This window comes from Macaca fascicularis, chromosome 7 (assembly GCF_037993035.2).
Source record: "Macaca fascicularis isolate 582-1 chromosome 7, T2T-MFA8v1.1".
Taxonomy (NCBI): Eukaryota; Metazoa; Chordata; class Mammalia; order Primates; family Cercopithecidae; genus Macaca; species Macaca fascicularis.
Window position 1 is genome coordinate 161,691,326 of NC_088381.1, and position 20,626 is coordinate 161,711,951.

General features: G+C 39.7%; 1 protein-coding gene across 16 annotated transcripts in view; it reads left to right on the plus strand.

Moving 5' to 3' along the window:
* UNC79 (unc-79 homolog, NALCN channel complex subunit) overlaps window positions 1-20,626 on the plus strand; it is a 277,231-nt gene that overhangs the window by 247,879 nt on the left and 8,726 nt on the right. For all 16 annotated transcript variants that reach the window (XM_073998138.1, XM_015454151.4, XM_045396908.3 and 13 more), the window contains 6 exons: window positions 3,680-3,757; window positions 7,621-7,710; window positions 9,719-9,894; window positions 11,167-11,353; window positions 12,795-12,992; window positions 15,394-15,471. In XM_073998138.1, the coding sequence (XP_073854239.1) occupies window positions 3,680-3,757; window positions 7,621-7,710; window positions 9,719-9,894; window positions 11,167-11,353; window positions 12,795-12,992; window positions 15,394-15,471 (807 nt within the window). The remainder of the gene's footprint in view (window positions 1-3,679; window positions 3,758-7,620; window positions 7,711-9,718; window positions 9,895-11,166; window positions 11,354-12,794; window positions 12,993-15,393; window positions 15,472-20,626) is intronic.

Genomic DNA, 20,626 nt, shown 5'->3' on the forward strand with positions numbered 1-20,626 from the left:
AGATCTATTGACATTTTTGCTTTTTGTTTCCAATATTTTCTCTTTTGCTGGTTTGCTGTGGATATTTTTTGTGTAATAGGTTATAATTGTTCTCAAGATAGAGTTTTCATAATAAGTGATAACTCATTAATAGCCACCATAAAGACTGTTTAAGTTTAAATCAAAAGGAATTTCCTTAGCTCCTATTATGTGTCAAGAGTAGATATTCAGCCGGGCGCAGAGGCTCACGCCTGTAATCTCATCACTTTGGGAGGCCAAGGCGGGTGGATCACGAAGTCAAGAGATGGAGACCATGCTGCTAACATGGTGAAACCCCGTCTCTACTAAAAGTACAAAAATTAGCTGGGTGTGGTGACATCTGCCCGTAGTTCCAGCTACTTGTGAGGCTGAGGCAGGAGAATTGCTTGAATCCAGGATACGGAGGTTACAGTGAGCCGAGATCGCGCAACTGCACTCCAGCCTGGCGACAGAGTGAGATCCCATCTTAAAAAAAAAAAAAAAAAAAAAAGAGAGAGAGAGTAGATATTCTGCTAATTTGCGCATACCACTCCCACTCTGTGGGATATACCTGCATATTGAAGTTATGAGAAATCGTATTGTGAAGAAAGGTTTTCTTTTAAAGATAGGTTCGTTGTGGGCTGGAGGACAGAGAACTGGTGGAGGAACAGCTGTTGTTTTTAATTCACAGAGTTACCATTGAATGGGGTTATTAATATTAGTTGAGTTAGTAACAGTCTGATCACTCTATGAGATGAGAGGTGAAGACACTGTTTTGGGTATCATTTTGATAATGAATTTAGTAATGACACATAATAGATACCGTGTTTCTGTTGTATTCATGGGGGAATGCGTATTTCAGTACCCAATTTCCCTCAAAGTACAGAACTCTTCCTTCAACAGCAGTCGTCATTTCCTTCTCTGATTTTTGTAATAGCATTGTATTTTGAGCAGCTCTATAAAATCATAATAGATTTCTTTTTTCAGTTTATGGTTGGCAGCCATATAAAACAAAGACAGAAAGGTTTAGTAAGATTTTAGTTGTGTATCTGATGTAAAAATATGCTGGATTACAATGCATGGATAAAAAATAATAGATGATTTCTGAGGCTTATGCACTTTTATTTCCTTTGATATGCCAGATTCTCTGTGCACCTCCTTTACTTTTAGGGTGATTTTTGATTAATTCTGACTAGTAAGAGTTCTCATAAATCGGACAGTTGGATCCAACCTCAGATCTTGATGCTGTGTGATTGCTAACCATGCTGAAATGTGCTTCCATCATGCTCTGCGTTGCACTTTACTGAGTATCATGGGTGGGAAAGTCATCCACTGAAGGGAGATACAGACATTTAAAATTTTGCTTCTTCACAAACCTTATCTTCACCTCGAGGGCCCATCCAGGCCATGCAAACATACTCGAGTGGGGTCCAGGACTTTAAACCATCCTTAAAGAGACAGCTGTAAGTGCGCCCCTTACCTCACACAGTAGATATGGCTCTGTCTCCCCTGTGGCCTTTCTTAGCTCTGCAGTATCATTTCTGTTGTAAAGAACTTAATTAAAATTAATACTGATGTCCTCACTAGAGGTTTTGGAACGCAATTATAAGTTGTTTGTCTTAGACTGAAGACTTAGATAGCTATTTATTTATTTATTTGAAGCAGAGTCTTGCTCTGCTGCCCAGGCTGGAGTGCAGTGGTGCCATCTCGGCTCACTGCAACCTCTGCCTCCCAGGTTCAAGTGATTCTTCTGCCTCAGCCTCCTGAGTAGCTGGGTTACAGGCATGTGCCACCACACCCGGCTAATTTCTGCCTCAGCCTCCCAAAGTGCTGAGTTTACAAGCGTGAGCCACCACACCTGGCCTAGATAGCTTTTTAAAATGAATTTTGTGGGAAAACATGCAATCTCTACCAGGAGGCTGCATTGGGAGGGTTCCTTCTGTTCACTGTGTATGTCTATCAAATATCAAATATTTCAGGTTTTTTTTTTTTTTTTTTTTTTTTACTTATAGATTTTGACTGGAGTTAAAGGCTTCTCATTTTCTAAAACCTGGTTTATTTACTTTTCCTTACATTAGAAATAAGCTTAAGTTACATGAGCAGACATAGCAAACCTGAATAAAATAATAGAAAATGCTAGGTGTTCCCAGGATGTTACCAGTTGCCACTTTCTATGCCAGATTCAGAGTTAATGGCTAAATAGATTCTTCAGTTTTCTGTAACTGTATTTGAGGCAAATGGAAATGACAGAATGTTAATGTGGAGATCTGTGTCCACTCCTGTCACACAGCTCTCGGGGACAGCTCTACTTATGCCCTCTTGCCCCCACTCAGTTACATACACTTACATGCTTTCCATGGAGGACACCCCTCCCACACATGAAGACCAGCTCTTGGCCCTGAGGCTGAAGTCTAAGGGTTCCTTGGCCTCAGGAGGCCTTTGGCTTAGAGGTGTACCCAGTTAGCCAAAACCTGCTACCTGTTAATAATGCTTAGATTTAAACCCCTGACTAGCCCAATAATATGCTAGTTTCTGTTCCTTTGTTCCATGGTTCCTCATCAGGCCTCCTAGAGATTTACTCTGCGACCCTAGTTCCTATTACTTCTCCCCAGTGTGACAGGGACCGAGCCTGCTGACCCATTCAGCTTCCCCTTGCCTTCCAGTATGAGAACAGAATGAATGAGAAGGTGGAGCAATTGGTGCTGAAACTTCTGAACTCTGCACAGCAGCAGTTCCAGATCCCAAAGTTGTTAAGGCTACTGGCCAGAGGCCAGGAAATATAAATTAAACAGGAGCTAATTGCTTATAGCAAACTCTACTTCATGGTTAACTTTTTCTCCTAAGACTATTAATAAATAGCGGAGTGCCTGCATTAAGTGAGAAACACCTGTCAAAATCTGTAATGAAGCAAATTAAATTGTAATCTGGCAAATGCATTCTTGTAATGCTCTCAAGTCATAACTGACTAATGGATTTGCTTCGTAAACTCTCACTGAGCCCCTCTGAGGTGTGCGGCACCAAGCTAGTGCTGGGGATGAGGTGCCTCAAGCCTGTCCTCATGAAGAGCTCATAGCAGGTTGAGAAATAGACTCACAAGTCACTGCAGTCTGATGTGGTGACTGGTACAATGGAAGTGTGTGAAAAGTCCTCTGGGCGCCCAGGGAAGGAGTGGGGGTCTTTATCAGCGCAGAGGATACATGTGGATGAATAGGGGCAGGAAGATGAGATGCTGAAGGTCCTCTGTGGGGAAGAAACAGATAGGATACTCACTCTGAGGTTGATTGTTTTTCTGGTTTCTTTCTAAATATATGATACGATAATAGAAATCATGAAACTGTATGAAATGTGCTTACAGTAACTGTCAAGAAGTACTAAACAATAAATAGAATGACTTCTCAATAAATCTGACAATGCTGACATCTTTTATTTTTTCCTTGATTGAATGCACCATTTCAGTGCCACTTAACAGTCTGGGTAAAGTAAGACTCTGTGTATTAATTTTAGTACTGTGATTCTGAGTTTCTGGTAGGAATGAACCATCATGATTAGCAAATCTGATCTATCCAAGGCAGATTGTCATGAAAATAACACGAATTAATTTAAACCAAGTTAATAAAATGATAAATGACTTATTACTGTCCAGATACCTTTAAAAATAATTGTCCTTTCACTTTTTTATTAGTTTATTTGTGCAGATGCTGGAACCAAACTAGCTGAGTCAACAATCCTGAGCAAGCAGATGATAGCCTCTGTACCTGGAGTAAGTCCTGTCCAAATTCATTGTCTACATACTTATATTTCATAGAATAGCAGTTAAGAATGTAGGCTTTAGACTTACGTCAGGGTTTGAGGCCTGCCATTTACTAGCTATGTGACTTTTGGAAAGCATTTTAACCTATAATTCTTTGATTCATATCATCTGTCAAATGGGATATAACAGGGTTTAACATATAGATTTAACAGGGTTTAACATATAGGTTGAGGATTGAATGAGATAATGCATGCAAAGCATATTAGCAAGGAGTCAGACATAGTAAATGCTGTGAAATGTTATCTATTAAAAATAATATTAACAAACATTGCCTATTTTTAGATATTTTAGTTATTTCTATATTTTTCTATTGTAATTAATATGCAAAGAACATCTTGTGCCTAAATCTTTGTCCATACTTCAGACCATTTATTTATAATAGATTTCTGGGAGTAGAATGACTAAACTATGTTTTTTTTTTTAAGGGTTCTGTGGTGTAATACAAGGTCCTATGCAACAAAAATCCCAATTCTCAATGACTTACGAAAGTTTAGTGTTTGCTCAGTGAAGTTTAGTAGGGAAAGGGGGATTTCTACGTGCATGCTCAGGGATCAGGTTTCTTCCATTATGTGCAGTCCACTGCAATCAGCTTGATTGTGGTTGGGGAAAGGGAAGAGAATATGGCCCATGGGGTTTTCACAGGCCAAGTCTAAAAGTGTGTGGTTTTTTTTCCTACTCACATTCCATTGGCTAGAACTCAGGCACATGACCACACCTAACTGCAAGGGATGATGGGAAATGTGGTCTAGTTGTGGGCCAAGGAAGAAGACAGGCCTGGGGAGTGGCTAGCCAGTCTCTGCTGCATGCTCGCTGTTTCCTTCATTGTTTAATTCTTTAAAACTCATTATTTGCTACCTATGCCATAGCTAAAAAAAAAAAAGTCCCTAATAATAAAAGTGTTATTGAAATCAGTAATTAAAAGATGAACATTCCAACAACGGAAAAGCAACATACAGTCCCCTGATGACCAATAAGCCATTAAAAATAAACCTTTTACTCTGACTAGCAATCAATGAATTGTAAGTTAATATGAAGTATAAAAATATTTAAAAATATAAAAATTAAAATTGGCTAGCCAATCAGCAGATTTTCTCTTTAAAAAAAAAAAAAACACCACTTCATCAGGGCATGAAAGACATATAGGAAGCTGCACATCTTTAATGTATGTGACTGATAAGTTGGGAAATGATTATACATTCATGAAACCACCACTGTGATCTATGCCGTAAACATATCCATCACCTCCAACAGTTTCTTCCTGCCCTATTTGTTTGTTTGTTTGCTTTTGTTTGTTTGTCATTAGCAATAAGAGCACTTTACATCAGATCTACCCTCTTAGGAAATTTCTAAGTGTGTAATACAGTATTTCTAACTCTAGGGACTCCGCTGCCCAGTAAATCTCTAGGACTTACTCACCTTGCATAATTGAAGCCTTGGACCTCTTGACTAATACCTCCCCATTTTTCCCTCCCCAGCAGATCCTCCTCAATGATTAGACTTATTGAGGGTAAAATGAAACAGGCATTCTTCTAAGTTACTATTGGTAGTAAAACCAACCTTGCTGGAGGGCAGTTTGACAATCTTCTTTTAGGAATATGTCTGAGAAAATAAATATGCACATGTTTTATATCAAGTATGTTTATTAAAGCATCACTTAAAATAGCAGAAATATGGAAACAAAGCAAATGTCTAACATCATCAGGGTATTGTTTAAATAAAATAAGGTGCATCCATAAGATAGACGATTATGTGCCTACCAAATCAAAGTTTCAAATAATATTTAATTAATTGGAAAATGCTTATGATGTATCTAATTAAAAAGCAAGTTAGAAAAATGTTATCTCAATCTTATAAACATTATATGTATGTTATATACGTTAAAAAACTTTAAAAAACTTGGAAGGAAATATTAACAGTAGTTTTCCCAGAGGTGGAGGACAGGAATTAGGATTACGGTGATTTCAATTTTAATTTTAATGATCTATGTTTTCCAAATTTCCTATATTAAACATGTGTTGCTTTTATAATCTAAGAAATATAACTTTAAAATCAAATATTAGTTTTGAGGAAGAATTAGCTATGATTTGCTTCAATTCATGAGTTTGAGTTTTGAATATTTTCAACTTTTTAATCATTAGTTTTCCTATGAAATAAATATAGATCTTCTGAAACAAATAGAGCTTGACTTATTTTGTTTTGTTTCTTAAATAACACACCTAAGGTTATTCTTAAGCTTTGCAAAGTAGAGAAAAGGGAGGAGGGCTTGGAAATTATATGTTTTGTTTCATAAGTATATATGGCTCACTAAGAGTCTCCTGACCATGCAGTGAATTTTAAGGCTTTTATTAGATGCAGTTGGCTGTCTCTAGAACAAAAGTGACTTAGTGTTAGTAAATTCTTTGCTCTCATTTTTTGAGATTCAAACTTAAAAGACAAATACTGAATAATGCTCCTAGTAATTATTTTCGGTGACATTTGCCTAGTTGAAATGGTATAAAATATTGCCTATGAAAGAAACAAATCCCTTTCAAGAAATTCAAGAACAGAGTCTCCAGTCCTATTTGCATGACATGTGAAAGGTCAGAGAAAATGGAATAAATCAGGGGGAAATCCTTTCTTGCACGAAAGGATTAATATTCCAAAAGCAGGAACACAATAACCTTTTATAATTCCTTCACTTGATTTAAATTAAAAGAAGACAACTTTGGAACGTATGAAATGCTTGGAAAACACTCTGACAGACTGCCAATGACCTTATTTTGCTGTCTGTTATCCTGTCAGAAGAACTGACAAGCGTAACATTCTAGAAGAGAGAGAAGGTGATATAGTTCAGTACCGTGCAGATTTACATGAATATGGGAAAATGAGAGCCACTGGGTGAGCTAGTTAAGTCTATAATGTTCCAGATTTTCCTAAAGAAAGCTGAGGAAGGCCTTTAGCATAGTATTCATCTGGCTTCAAAGCCTGCCTCGTTTGATCCACATGATACCCGGCCTGATGTGTGGCTTCTCTCATACGGCTTTGATATAGCAGCCTGCTTGTTCATTTTCCTTTGCTTTGCTTATAATCCTAAATTCACTGCATTCTCAGGGAGAGCAGGCCGATGCCATTTAACGACCTAAAACACAAACTTGCTTTCTTTTCCTTCCAAACTTTTCAAACACACTTCGAGCATGTGGGGAAGATGACCATTTTGTTTCTTTCCTTTATCCCCTAGCAAGAACTTGACTGTAATACATGCATCTATTTAATAGTGTACCTACTGTGTGTAAAAAGTTAATTTGCAAGTGACTTGACTAGTATGAGAATTTTTGACTCTTTCAGCAAACACGATGCTTGTTTGTATACTTTTTTGACAGAAAATAGATTCAAGATTCTGGTGGTAGAACTTGGTGGCATGTATTTTATGTGTAGCTAAGACTTCCCTAGAATGAGAATGTGTTGCTATGTTTTGGAATGAATGATGTCCTAAAGACTCTGATACTAATGGCATGACATAGGCTGAATCTTTGCATACAAAGCAGTTTAAAAACAAGCACACACATAGAAAATCAGTCCAATAACCCAGTGGATAAAAGCATTTAGCCCCATCTCTCATAGGCCTCTCCCGTTTCTTTGTTCTCCACCACAAACCTTCTATCAATTTTTGTCCAAATGCTGAGCAGTCAGAGACTATGCTGAGAGTAATGGAGTGAGTCAGAAATCCAGAAAGTGAAACAACTCCTTAGTAAACAACGTGAAACCAGAGTAAGGCAATCATTGCAGTCAGGGCAAAAATAAAGCTGTGACCCAGCTGTGTCCTTGTGTTTCAGTGTGGGACTGCAGCGATGGAGTGTGTGAGGCAGTACATCAATGAAGTGCTGGATTTCATGGCAGACATGCACACGCTGACCAAACTGAAGGTGAGATGACCACCACCTGCTCATCCTTCAGGTTCACAAAACAGAGATGCTTTGAGAGAATTAAGTAGACCATAGGGAACTTATTGCTACCTGGGGAGGCAGCTGTGGCACTGTTGAGTAGTCCCTGCCTTGGGGGATCAAAGAGCCAGGGTCCAGCTTTGCAAAGAGGAAAAGAGGAAGGGAAAGGACATTCACATGGCATCAGCCACATGCATAGCTTTACTTTTGCCATATACTCACTTCTCACAATACCTCTGTTAAGATTCTATCCCCATTTTACAAATTGAGAAACTGAGGCTTGGGATGGTGTAGTACTTGCTCAAGTAACACTACTAAGTGGTAAAGTCAAGGTTGAACCCAAGATTCTTGTGACCCTCAATTCATTCTCTTTTTACCACATAGCATCGTTTAATTACCTTGAGCATCAGTTTCCTCTTTTGAAGAACAAATCCAATAATCCCTACCTTGCCTGACTGTTACGAGGGTTTAATCAAAAATAATGTACGTGAAGAGACTTTCATAAACTATAGCATATTATGCAAACATATACCATGTATTATTTTTTGCTGCATCGAAGCTATTTTCTTAAAGAAAATCCTTGATGAAAGGGGATAGAACAAAATTTAATTTGCATATGGACACAATCCCAGTGAAGTTGTTGAGATGATTGAGTTTTTGCAGGGTGGAATGAATTGCTGATGCAGGTCCACTTTCCTGCTATGATTCAACTAGGAAGCTAAAAGATGAATAGTTTGAGGGATCTGAGCAAGGCCCTAGACAGAGTGCAGAAGAGAATCTAAACATGGTCCAAGGAGCAGCCAAATTGCAATCTGGCGTTAGATGATTCCTTTTTGATAATTGGGAGCTAGTAATCCCAGAAGTTCATCAGCAAAAATACAGTCCCTTAATCACTGACCTGTTCCCTGGCTCTGCTCACATGATCAAAGTGGTTTTTGGTATAGTGATAGATTTGCAAATCCCAGGCAGAAAGTAGAATCAAAATGTAAACTGAGCGTATCTCACAATATGTAAACCCAGTCATTTCTTAATGAGCTCCCCTATCGTTCGCTCCTGTGCTGGTTACTGCTTGCTGAATCTGATTGCCCACACTTAAATGACTTTGATGTACAAAGAAGAGGAAACAACTGTTACCTAAACGTGTTTAGGTTGTTGTGCAGATGCTTTCAAAAAATAATAAGTAGGAACCAGGGTCATCAAAAGGTTGGGAATACAGTCATAATCTAACCCTCTGATTTTACCTATTGGGAAACAGATCAGAAGGATCAAGTGGCAAGTGGATTATCTAAGGCCATGGGACTAGCTAGGACAGACCTGGGTCTAGAACCTAGGTCTCAACACTTAGTTCAGTGCTCTTCCCACTGAGCTCACACTGAGCAAAGAAATTTTTCTGAATTAATTCAACAAATATGTATGAGCACCTGTAATATCATGGCACTGTTCTAGGCACTGGGGATGCTGTGATGAGCAAAAGCGGACACAACAGCTGCTCTCATTTAATTTATAGCCTGGTAGAGGAGGCCAAATTTAATGAACATTTCACACAAACTACAGTAAAAATGTATCTCTCACAACTGCTATGAAAAAGAGGTAGAAAGCAGCACAGACCTGGCCAGGGAGCTCAGGGAACGCTTCCCGGAGGAAGTGACACTTGAGCTAAAATCTGAACAATTAGGTGAAGAGAGGTGGGAATGGCATTCCAGACAAAGGGAATAGCAGCGCGAGGGAACACAGAGAGCCAACACAGCTGGAGCTGCAGGCTGAAGGGGTAAGCTCAGTAGCTGGATCTTTCTGGCTTTGTAGGCCACACTAGGGAACTTTCCCTTCTTTTATCCTAAGAACAATGGGAAGGGTCTGAAGAAGTTTAAGCAGGTTATGTGCTCAGAGTGGCCATAAGAGGGGTGGAAATGACAACCTGATCTTTTCAAAGAATGGCCTGGAATGAATCCAGGTGTCTGCCAGAGTTACAAAATACCGCTTGGTTTTGTAGAGCCACATGAAGACATGTTCCCAGCCTCTGCATGAAGATACCTTTGGGGGACATCTCAAAGTGGGGCTGGCCCAGATTGCAGCCATGGACATCTCACGGGGCAACCACAGAGATAACAAAGCTGTGATCCGCTACCTGCCTTGGCTTTATCATCCCCCCTCTGCAATGCAGCAAGGGTAAGACCCTTACTGTTCCGGGAATGAGGGTAAAGAAGGCAGGAAACACCCCTGAGTTTCCTTGGGCTTAGCTACAGTTAATGATACACTGAAGATTATGACAGTGGAATGTACTTGGTTAGGAAGACGGAAATTGGATCCCATCTCCATACATACTTGCTGACCCAGAATGCTCTGTAACATGCTGCCAAAAAACAAACCTGTCCTCCCACAAAACCCTCAATTGTCCTAATGAAGAATGAAAATTTTGAGCTTAGAATTACCACTTTAACGCTTGATTTAAACTAGTTAAGTAAATTAATAAGTATGTATCAATATATTTGCCTTCAAGCAGCTTAGATTGTAGCTGGAACAAAAGCTATAGCAGGGATGAAATTGGTGCAAGGTTAGGTTGTACAAGCCCCTGACCCTGCCTTTCAGGGAGGCTAAAGAAGAGAGAGGCATGTACGGGTTTGTTGACTTGGGAACTCAGGGTAGGTTTGAGCCCGCCCTTTTGCGTGGTCAGCCTTCTGTCCAGAGGAAAAGTGTAGAGTGGGAATAAGAAGGGTGGGAGGAGAAGATCACGGGGGAGCAGGAAAATGGGCAGCTGTGTTATATCTCCTCATCTCCTTCCTCCCCTCTACGGGGGATACCAGAGAAGAAATTTCTTTTCTTTTTTTTTTTTGAGACGGAACCTTGCTCTGTTGCCCAGGCTGGAGTGTAGTGGTGCTATCTCAGCTAACTGCAACCTCTGCTCGTGGCTTTAAGCGATCCTTTTGCCTCAGCCCCCCTAGTAGCTGTAATTACAGGCACGCACCACCATGCCTGGTTAATTTTTGTATTTTTAGTAGAGACGGGGTTTTGCCATGTTGGCCAGGCTGGTCTCAAACTCCTGACCTAAGGTGATCCACCTGCCTCGGCCTCCCAAAGTGCTGGGATTATAGGTATGAGCCACCGTGTCCGGCCCACCACAGAATAAATTTCTACAGCAGGAGTGGAAAGAGTTTAGAAAGGGAAGCTAGTCAGAGAGGCAGCCAGGCTTGTGGAAGAATGCTGTGTAATCCTGTGTCACCAAAGGCTGTTCTTTTCTCAAGAAGCTGAGATCCAGGATTAGAGTGGAAAACAAGAAAAACAGATACATCATTTTGTTGACACTCAGTTGCCTTGGCATTTTGTTTTATGTGATTGCCTGCAAGACCACACTTTCTATCCCTGCCTCCAATAAGCATTTGTTATGCAGCCAATGAAACAGAAAACATAAAATCATCATTAACACTCCTTCTTCTCTAACAGACCTAAAGAATTCATCGAGTGCGTCTCCCACATCCGACTGCTGTCCTGGCTTCTGCTGGGTTCCCTCACTCACAATGCAGTGTGCCCAAATGCCTCCTCTCCCTGCCTGCCCATTCCTCTGGATGCAGGCTCCCACATTGCAGACCATCTTATTGTTATCCTGATTGGATTTCCAGAGCAATCAAAGGTAAGTGATTTCTGCAAGATTAAGACCGAATGCATCGCAATTGCTAATGGAAACCTTATCAACCAATTATGTTTCTTCTGAGAAGAAAATGCATCTTATCACTTGCCCTCCTGTGGATGTTAGAAACACAACTCTGTGCTAATGTCTTATTTAAAGTTGTTTAGATTCCCAGACTGTCTCTCCCCCTGCCCCCAAATTGTTTTTAGACTTACTTTTATGAAGATAAATCATGGAGGCAAGCAAGAGTTGGCTTCCCAGGCATTTCTGTCTCAAAATAATGAAGAGAAATAAAAGGCTAGAAATATAATCAAAATTCTGTGATCAGCTTTTAAAACCAGAGACAAAATGGAGGAAAATTTATTCTCTATCTAATTCTTCATGTACTGTCTTTTCAACTGAAATTTCTGGAGATACAGGAAAATACAAAATGAAAACAAGAAGGCCAGTTGGAAACTCACTAAAGCACACATTGGCATGACCTATGCAGGGGGACTTTGTAAATTGCAGAGACAGATGATGTGCTAAAGGGAAGAAAGTAAACCCAAGGCAGGCACCAGTCATGAACCTGTCCAGGCAAGCCAGACACATTGGTACTAACCAGCTCCGAGGAGCCAGGGGACCTTCACAGAGCTTCGGCAAGTTCTGGGAGGTCACAGTGGCCTTGGGGACAGCTCGGGTTTGGGACAGGGCAAGCTGATGATGTGATAAAATGGCACACCCATCCCAATGATCCAAATGATGTTCGCAAAAGGAATTAGGCAGTCGATTCCTAATATTTCAACTGAGATCCGGGTTTGGTTCCTAATTATGGTACTTGTGATTTTATGAGCTTGACAAGTATCTAACCTGTCTGATATTCAGATTTTCACCTGTGAAATAGACGAGGGGATAGTTGGAGAGCGATGGAGGTGATCTAGGAAAAGCCTTTGGCGCAGTCTCTGGCGTGTTGTAGGTGCTCTCCCTGCACGTGCTTTCCGCTAAGAGGAGGAACTCTGCTGCTGCTGCTATGATTAAGAACTTCTGGGCAGGGTGTTCACATATATTACCTCCTTTACTCCCATGCTTTGAAGAGGCTACTATTATTCCCATTTTACAGATGAGGAAACATCCTAACATGGCAGAATGATTGTTCTCCCTAATCTAGTTTTGGGATGGGAATGTCAGTTTCGTTAAAGGGCAAGGGGGTGGGTAGATTTCTTCAGCAAATTAAGGTGCCTTCTCTTCAAAAATGTGCTTTATTCTCTGAGCACACTCCCACTGGTGGAGAAGAGAGCAGAGCAGATTGTTTTAAGATGATGAATCACGACTTTGTAACTCTGAGATAATGCCTTTGTGCTTTGACTGTGCTCCCTGGCAAGACCAAAGCCATGCGGGGAGGGCTCCATGGAGGGTCACAGCCTGCTGAGATGCAATGCACCGATGCCGTCTTCTTCCTTTTCAGACCTCCGTGCTGCACATGTGCTCCCTCTTCCACGCGTTCATCTTTGCTCAGCTCTGGACAGTGTATTGCGAGCAAAGTGCCGTCGCTACAAATCTCCAAAATCAGAATGAATTCAGCTTCACAGCGATACTGACAGCACTAGAATTTTGGAGTAGGGTGACACCCAGCATCCTTCAGCTAATGGCCCATAACAAAGTGGTGAGTTCACCGACAAGTTTCCCTTCTGAGATGGAATCTCAAAGTGTCCACACCACTCCTAATCCTCACACTCCCTGTTTTCACAGATCTCAGTTGTAAGATTATATAAATGGATCAGGGATTTGTTACCTTATAAGCTGGATGTTCTGCTTGCATAAGCATTTTGATTAAAAATAAGCATTTTGATTAAAAACAAAATAAACAATAGTTCAAGACATCTATTGTACACCGTGGTGACTACAGTTAACAACAATATATTCTATACTTGAAAATTGCTATGAAGAGATTTCAAATGTTCTCACCACAAAAAATAAGTATGTAAGGCAATGCACATGTTAAATAGCTTGATTTAGCCATTCCACAATGTATATGTATCTCAAAACTTTTATATTGATATATAAATATAAAAAAGGAAACAAGTACAGTTATTAATATTAAAAACAATTTTTATTTTTTCTGCCTGACATCAAATGTATGTTGTATGAAATTTCTACCTTGAAGGGTTGTTTGCTGCTATAATGTCAGAGGGTTAGGAGTGAGATTCATATTATTTGAGGATTTCAAAGCAATTTGGAAAAACCTTAGCCAATTAGGTCATCTATTTGTGGTTGTTTAAGAGTAGACTGACTACAGGTGTTCATTCCACTCCGGGCTCAAAGCCTGAAAGGAGCCTCACCTTTTCGAGTTGCTTTATAAGGACCTATGCTCCCAATCTTCAAATCCAGTACTATTGAATGTAGATGTTTTACCAAGAGAGGGGCTGTTCCAGAGCTCATTGGAAAATGTCTGGGGTATGGCTAGCCTAAGCCCACTTCATTGAACCAGTGTGGAGTATTCATCCTGGAGTCAAGGGTGGAGGATATATGGAAGGAATTTACAAGGGAGTCCTTTGGTTCTGACTGTGTATTGGAGGAGGACTCTCAGCTGGGAAAGCTGCAGCCAGTGTCTTGATTATGGGGACACCATCAGTAGAGTTCTTGTTTGTTAGGAGCAGGGGACCTGGAGGGACACCATAATGATGATTCCAGTGTGCCCTGAAACCCAACACTACACTGCCCACAAAAGGCATTCAGGAAATGTTTTTTTAATTGATTGAATAATAGTCTAAGAAGTATTTTCTTTTGGTTCTTAATTAGAAAGGGGATTGTATATTTCCTTTAGTGAAGACTTTGTTCTTTAGAGATGCAGATGATACAGGCATTCTATGTGTGGAGAGATGTCTTAGTTCAATCTAAAGGAAGTTTATGTGAAAATCGTAGCATTTGAATAGTTCTGACTGTTATGGAAAATAATTACATTTATTGGATCACAGATTCTAGGACTAATGAAGAATTTGGAGATCAAACATTCTATTCTGTTATTTCACGGACAACAAAACTGAGGCCTTAAACTTAAGCTAGAGATTAAAAATGTTCCTTCTATCATTAGTTTTTTTGATACCAAGAAATACCTCTCCTCCAAATCACTCTCCATATTTAAATGTTACAAATGAATTTGTTGTACATGAATTTTATGCAAATGATATTACAAAAGAATTTGAATTAAATTCATTCTGAAAATTTTGTTAAACCATATATAAGCCAGTCTGGTAAAAATCTCCCTGGAATATTTAAAATCCAGCTGTAGGAATTTCTGATGAGGGACTTCGCCTCTACTGTCTTTGAACTGTCGTAAGCACGGCTACCTTGTCCCACGGAGAATAAAGCCTCGGAAGCAGATCTGCAGTAAATTAAACAGTTATTGCTGATGAAGACACTGTGTAGAAAGGATCAAGATTGAGAAAGGATCAAAATATTACTGGGAAACATTGATGTGAAAATTACCCTATTCTAATATAAATCCCCTTACCTTGCAAAAGATATCCAGAAAACCAAGGAAAATAGTCTGTAATTGTCTGACTTTGTATCTGGTGCTTTCTCCAAGACACGTTAGTTTAGTTTCAAATAATATTATTTTAAATCATTACATGGTATATAAAAGTAATTCAAGCATTTGTTATCTCCTCTCCCTGGGTACCCTCCTCTCAAAACAGACTAGCGTGATACACAACTCTTACATCCAAAGAGCTCCATAGTTAGAAATGAAGGAAACAGAAGCCATGTATTCCCTGGTGTGAGTCAGTGCAGTGCAGATTAGTGAGATTAATGCCTGAATTCCATTGGCAGCCCTGAGTTGAATGAGGGAGGCATGACAATTACCAAGCCTCTGGAGCTTTTTAAAAATCTTTTTCTGGCTTGAAGTTTCAGAGGTGAATGAACACCACTGCCAGTGGTCTCCTATGGTCATTACGCAGAAAGACCTCGTGGGCACAGGACATCATAGGTCTTCTGCGGCTGCAGACTAGTTTGCAAGGTTTCCATATCACTGGGAATGGAATTAACTTTCATGTTTGTTGTTTCAGATGGTAGAAATGGTGTGTCTCCATGTGATTAGTTTAATGGAGGCATTGCAGGAATGCAATTCGACCATTTTTGTCAAGGTAGGAAAACCTTATGATTCTTACAGACCATTTCTTACTGCTAAAAACAAATGTGGATTTATGTTGAAGGTACTTTCTGAAGAGAATTAGTTTTAACATTCAGAGTTGGGGCTGGAGAATTCAGGCTCCTATAACAACCCTTTACCAAATGGTTGTTGCATGAATTTTGCTCTTGGTCTACCACTGTGACCAACTTCAGCTGGGTTAAATATATCAGACTAGGCCAGGCATGGTGGCTCATGCCCATAGTCCCAGCATTTTGGGAGGCTGAGGCAGGAGGATTGCTTGAGCCTAGAAGTTTGAGACCAGCCTGGGCAATATGGTGAGACCTTGTCTCTACCAAAAAAAAAGAAAAAAAAAGAAAAAAAAAGGTAACACAAGTGCTGGTGCTGAAAGTATTACTGGGGAACATTGATGTGAAAATTACCCTATTCTAATATAAATCACCTTACCTTGCAAAAGATATCCGGAAAACCAAGGAAAATAGTCTGTAATTGTTTGGCATGGTATCTGGTGTTTTCTCTAAGACAAATTAATTTAGTTTCCAATAATATTATTTTAAATCATTATATGGTGTATAAAAGTAATTCAAGCATTTGTCATCTACCCTCCCTCGGTACCCTCCTCTCATCAGAAACAGACTAGTGTGATACAAAAACGAAAGAGTAGAGAACTTGGTTTCCTATTCCGTTTATCTTTCTGTCTCCCCTCTTTTTCCTTTCCTTCCTATTGTTCCACCTCTTTGTCTCTCTGATCCTTCTTCCTCTCCTTGTATCTCTTCTTGTATTTCTTTATCTTTCACCTCTATATTCTATTATGTTGGCCACCGTCACCACCCACCATCATCACCCACTAGTGGGCATCACCTCTATATTCTATTATGTTGGCCACCGTCACCACCCACCATCATCACCCACTAGTGGGAACCTTATAACTTGCTGTTTCATTCCTTGGTTAACTCCACTCGTCAACAAAGAACATTTGTCACATTCACTCACACTATGCTGAAGAAAAGCAGCCCATTTCCGGGGAAAGCTTGACTGTTACCAGAAGAGAACAAGATCATTGGTTCAAATGGGCTAGATATATGATATCTAGCTTGCTAATAGCAAAAGTCAACACTGTTGGAGTGCAGTGGTGCAATAATATACATATGGCAAATGGTACATATTTAAAATGTTCTGTTTGATAAGTCTTGACTTACATTATGCCATGCACTATGATCAAGACAATGAACATATCCATCATCTCCAAAACTTTTTCAAGCCAGGTGTGGTGGCTTATGCCTGTAATCCCAACACGTTGGGAGGCTGAGGTGGGCAGATCACTTGAGGTCAGGAGTTCAAGACCAGCCTGGCCAACATGGTGAAATGCCATCTCTACTAAAAATACCAACATCAGGCAGGCATGGTGGCATACACCTGTAATCCCAGCTACGTGGGAGGCTGAGTCAGGAGAATCGCTTGAATCCGGGAGGTGGAGGTTGCAGTGAGCCTAGATTTTGCCACTACACTCCAGCCTGGGCAACAGGATGAGACTTTGTCTCAAAAAAAAAAAAAAAAAAAAAAAAAACCCGAAATTTTTTCATACCCCTTTATAATCCTTTGGTTAGGTTACTCGTCTCCTTGTCCCCAGACAACTACTGACCTGCTTTCTGTCACTATAGATCAGTTTGCACTTTCTAGAATTTTCTTTAAGTGGATTCATACAGTATATACCTTTTTTTGCCTTCTTTCACTTGTAATAATTGAGATTAATCCATGTTATTGCATGTATCAGTGGACCATTGCTTTTATTTCAGAATAGTAGTCCATTGTACGAATATACCACATTTTGCTTATTCGTTTGTCAGTTGACATCTAGGGGGTTTCCAGTTTGGGGCTTTCACAAATAAATCTGCTATGAAGATTCGTGAAGATGTCTTTGTGTACATATATGCTTTCATGTGTGTTGGGCAAATACCTAGGAATACAATGTCTGGGCCATGTGACAGGTGTATATTTACCTTTAACAAAATTGTTTTCCAAACCGTTTTCCAAAGCTATTGTGCCCTGTTACATCCAGTATATGAGCAGTCCCAGTTCCTCCACATCTTTGTCAACATTTGGCATAGTCAATCTTTAATATTAATTATTCTAAGAGTTGTGTACTGGTATTTTGTTGTGGTTTTAAATAGCATTCTCCTGTTTGCTAATGACATTAGCCTCTTTTCATGTACTTATTTGCTGTCCATATGTCTGCTTGGTGAAGTGTCTGTTAAAATTATTTGCCCATTTTTTATTGGATTGGGTTTTTTCCTGATTACTGAAATTTGAGATACAAGTTCTTTATCAGTTATGTGATTTGCAAAGATTTTTCTCTGTGGTTTGTCTTTGGAATTCTTAATTTTGATGAAGTACCATTTACCAATTTTTTTTATTTTATGAATCATGATTTTGATGTTGTATTTTTAAAAATCTTTGCCTAGCCCAAAAATAATAAAAAGTTTTATTTGTGTTTTATTCTAAGCTTTATCTATGTTTTCACTTGGGCGTTAGTTTAAGTCTGTGATCTATTTTGAGTTAACTCTTGTATACGGTGTGAGATATGGCTTGAGGTACCTTTTATGTATATGGACAGTTAGTTATTCCAGCATCATTGTTAAAAATACTATACTTTGTCCATCACATTGCCTTTGCACGTTTGTCAAAAATCAAATACCTATACAATTCTAATTCTGGCTTCTTGATTCTGTCCCACTGATCTCTATTTTTTTTATTTTTATTTTTATGTTTTTTTCCTGAGACAGAGTCTCACTCTGTCACCCAGGCTGGAGTGTAGTGGCGCAATATCGGCTCACTGCAACCTCCGCCTCCCAGGTCCAAGTGATTCTCCTGCCTCAGCCTCCTGAATAGCTGGGATTACAGACACCCGCCACCATGCCCGGCTAATTTTTGTATTTTTAATAGAGATGGTGTGTCACCATGTTGGCCAGGCTGGTCTCGATCTCCTGACCTCAGGTGATCTGCCGACCCTGGCCCCCCAAAGTGCTGAGATTACAGACATGAGCCACCATGCCCGGTCAGATCTCTGTCTATTTTTATAACACACTGTCTGCATTACTACAGCTTTATAATATTCCTTGAAATCAGGTAGTGTCAGCCTTCTAAATTCATTCATCTTTTTCAAAGTTGTTTGGCTATTCTAGGTCCTTTGCAGTTCAAGATAAATTTTTAAATTGGTTTGTCAATTTCTACAAAAAGGTTGTTAGGGGCTGGACACAGTGGCTCATGCCTGTAATCCCAGTGCTTTGGAAGGCCAAGGAGGGAGAATTGCTTGGGACCAGGAGTTCAAGACAAGCCTGGACAGCCTGGCAGCATATTGAGACCCTGTCTCTACCCTGCAAAAAAAATTGTTTTAATTAGCTGGATATGGCAGCACATGCCTGTAGTTCTAGCTACTTGGGAGGCTGAGGTGGAACACAATGATTTGAGACTTTTCTTTTCTAATATAAATGATTACTGCTATAAATTTTCCTCTAAGCACTGGTTTAGCTACATCCTACAATTTGGCATGTTGTGTTCTCATTTTTATTCAATTCAAAATACTTTCTAACTTCTCTTTTGCTTTCTTTCTGGCATTGATTATTTAGAACCATATTGTTTTACTTCCAAATATTTAAAGATTTCCAGAGAATTTTCTGTTATGGATTTGTAATTCTAATGTATCACAGAATATACTTTATATAATTTGACTCATTTTAAATTATTGAGACTTGCTTTATGGCCCAGAATATTGTGTATCTTAGTAAATGCTCTGTGTGCACTAGAAAAGAATGTGTCTTCTGCTGTTGTCGCTTGGAGTTTCCTAAGTAAGTTAGTTCAAACTTGTTGATTGTATTGCTCAAGTCTTCTATGTCCTTCTTGTTATGTCTGTTAACTTATTCTATCAATTATTGAGAAAGGGATATTGAAATATCTCTCAATGTGGATTTATTTTTGCTTAATGTATTATGAAGCTCTGTGATTAGGCTTATAAATGTTTAGGATTGCTATATTTTCCTAATGAATTGAAATTATAAAATATCTCTCTTCATCTTTGGTAATATTTTTAGTTTAGTTTAGTGTTTTTTTTTTTTTGTGTGAGATGGAGTCTCGCTTTATCACCCAGGCTGGAGTGCAGTGGTGCAATCTTGGCTCGCCACAACCTACGCCTCCCAGGTTCAAGCAATTCTCGTGCTTCAGTCTCCTGAGTAGCTGGGACCACAGGCACCTGTCACCATGCCCAGCTAATTTTTGTATTTTTATTTATTTATTTATTTATTTTTTGTTGTTGTTGTTTTTGAGATGGAGTCTCGCTCTGCCACCCAGGCTGGAGTGCAGTGGCCGGATCTCAGCTCACTGCAAGCTCCACCTCCGGGGTTTACGCCATTCTCCTGCCTCAGCCTCCCGAGTAGCTGGGACTACAGGCGCCCGCCACCTCCCCCGGCTAGTTTTTTGTATTTTTTAGTAGAGACGGGGTTTCACCGTGTTAGCCAGGGTGGTCTTGATCTCCTGACCTCATGATCCGCCCGTCTCGGCCTCCCAAAGTGCTGGGATTACAGGCTTGAGCCACCGCGCCCGGCCTAATTTTTGTATTTTTAGTAGAGACAGGGTTTCACCATGTTGGCCAGGCTGGTCTTGAACTCCTGACCTCAAGGGATCTGCCCATCTCGGCCTCCGAAAGTGCTGGGATGACAGACATGAGCCACCGTGCCCAGGCTGAAAAAACTTGGAGGTGATGGATATGTTCATTATCTTGATTGTGGTGCATGGCATAATGTAAGTCAAGACTTATCAAACTGGGCGTTTTAAATATGTACCATTTACCATATGTGCATTATTGCACCACTGCACTTGAACAGTGTTGACTTTTGCTATATCAAATTAATAAACATTACCCATCTTTCTTTGGTAATATTTATTAATAAAATAGTCCAGCTTTCTTTTGACTAATGGTCGGATGGTACATATTTTTTTCATCCTTTTACTTTTATCCTATCTATGTCTTTGTATTTAAACTGCATTTCTTATAAGCAGCATAAAGTTGAGTGTTGCTTTAAAAAAAATCCCATCTGACAGTCTCTTCCTTTTGATTGACGTTTTTAGATCATTTTCATTTAATGTGTTTCATGATA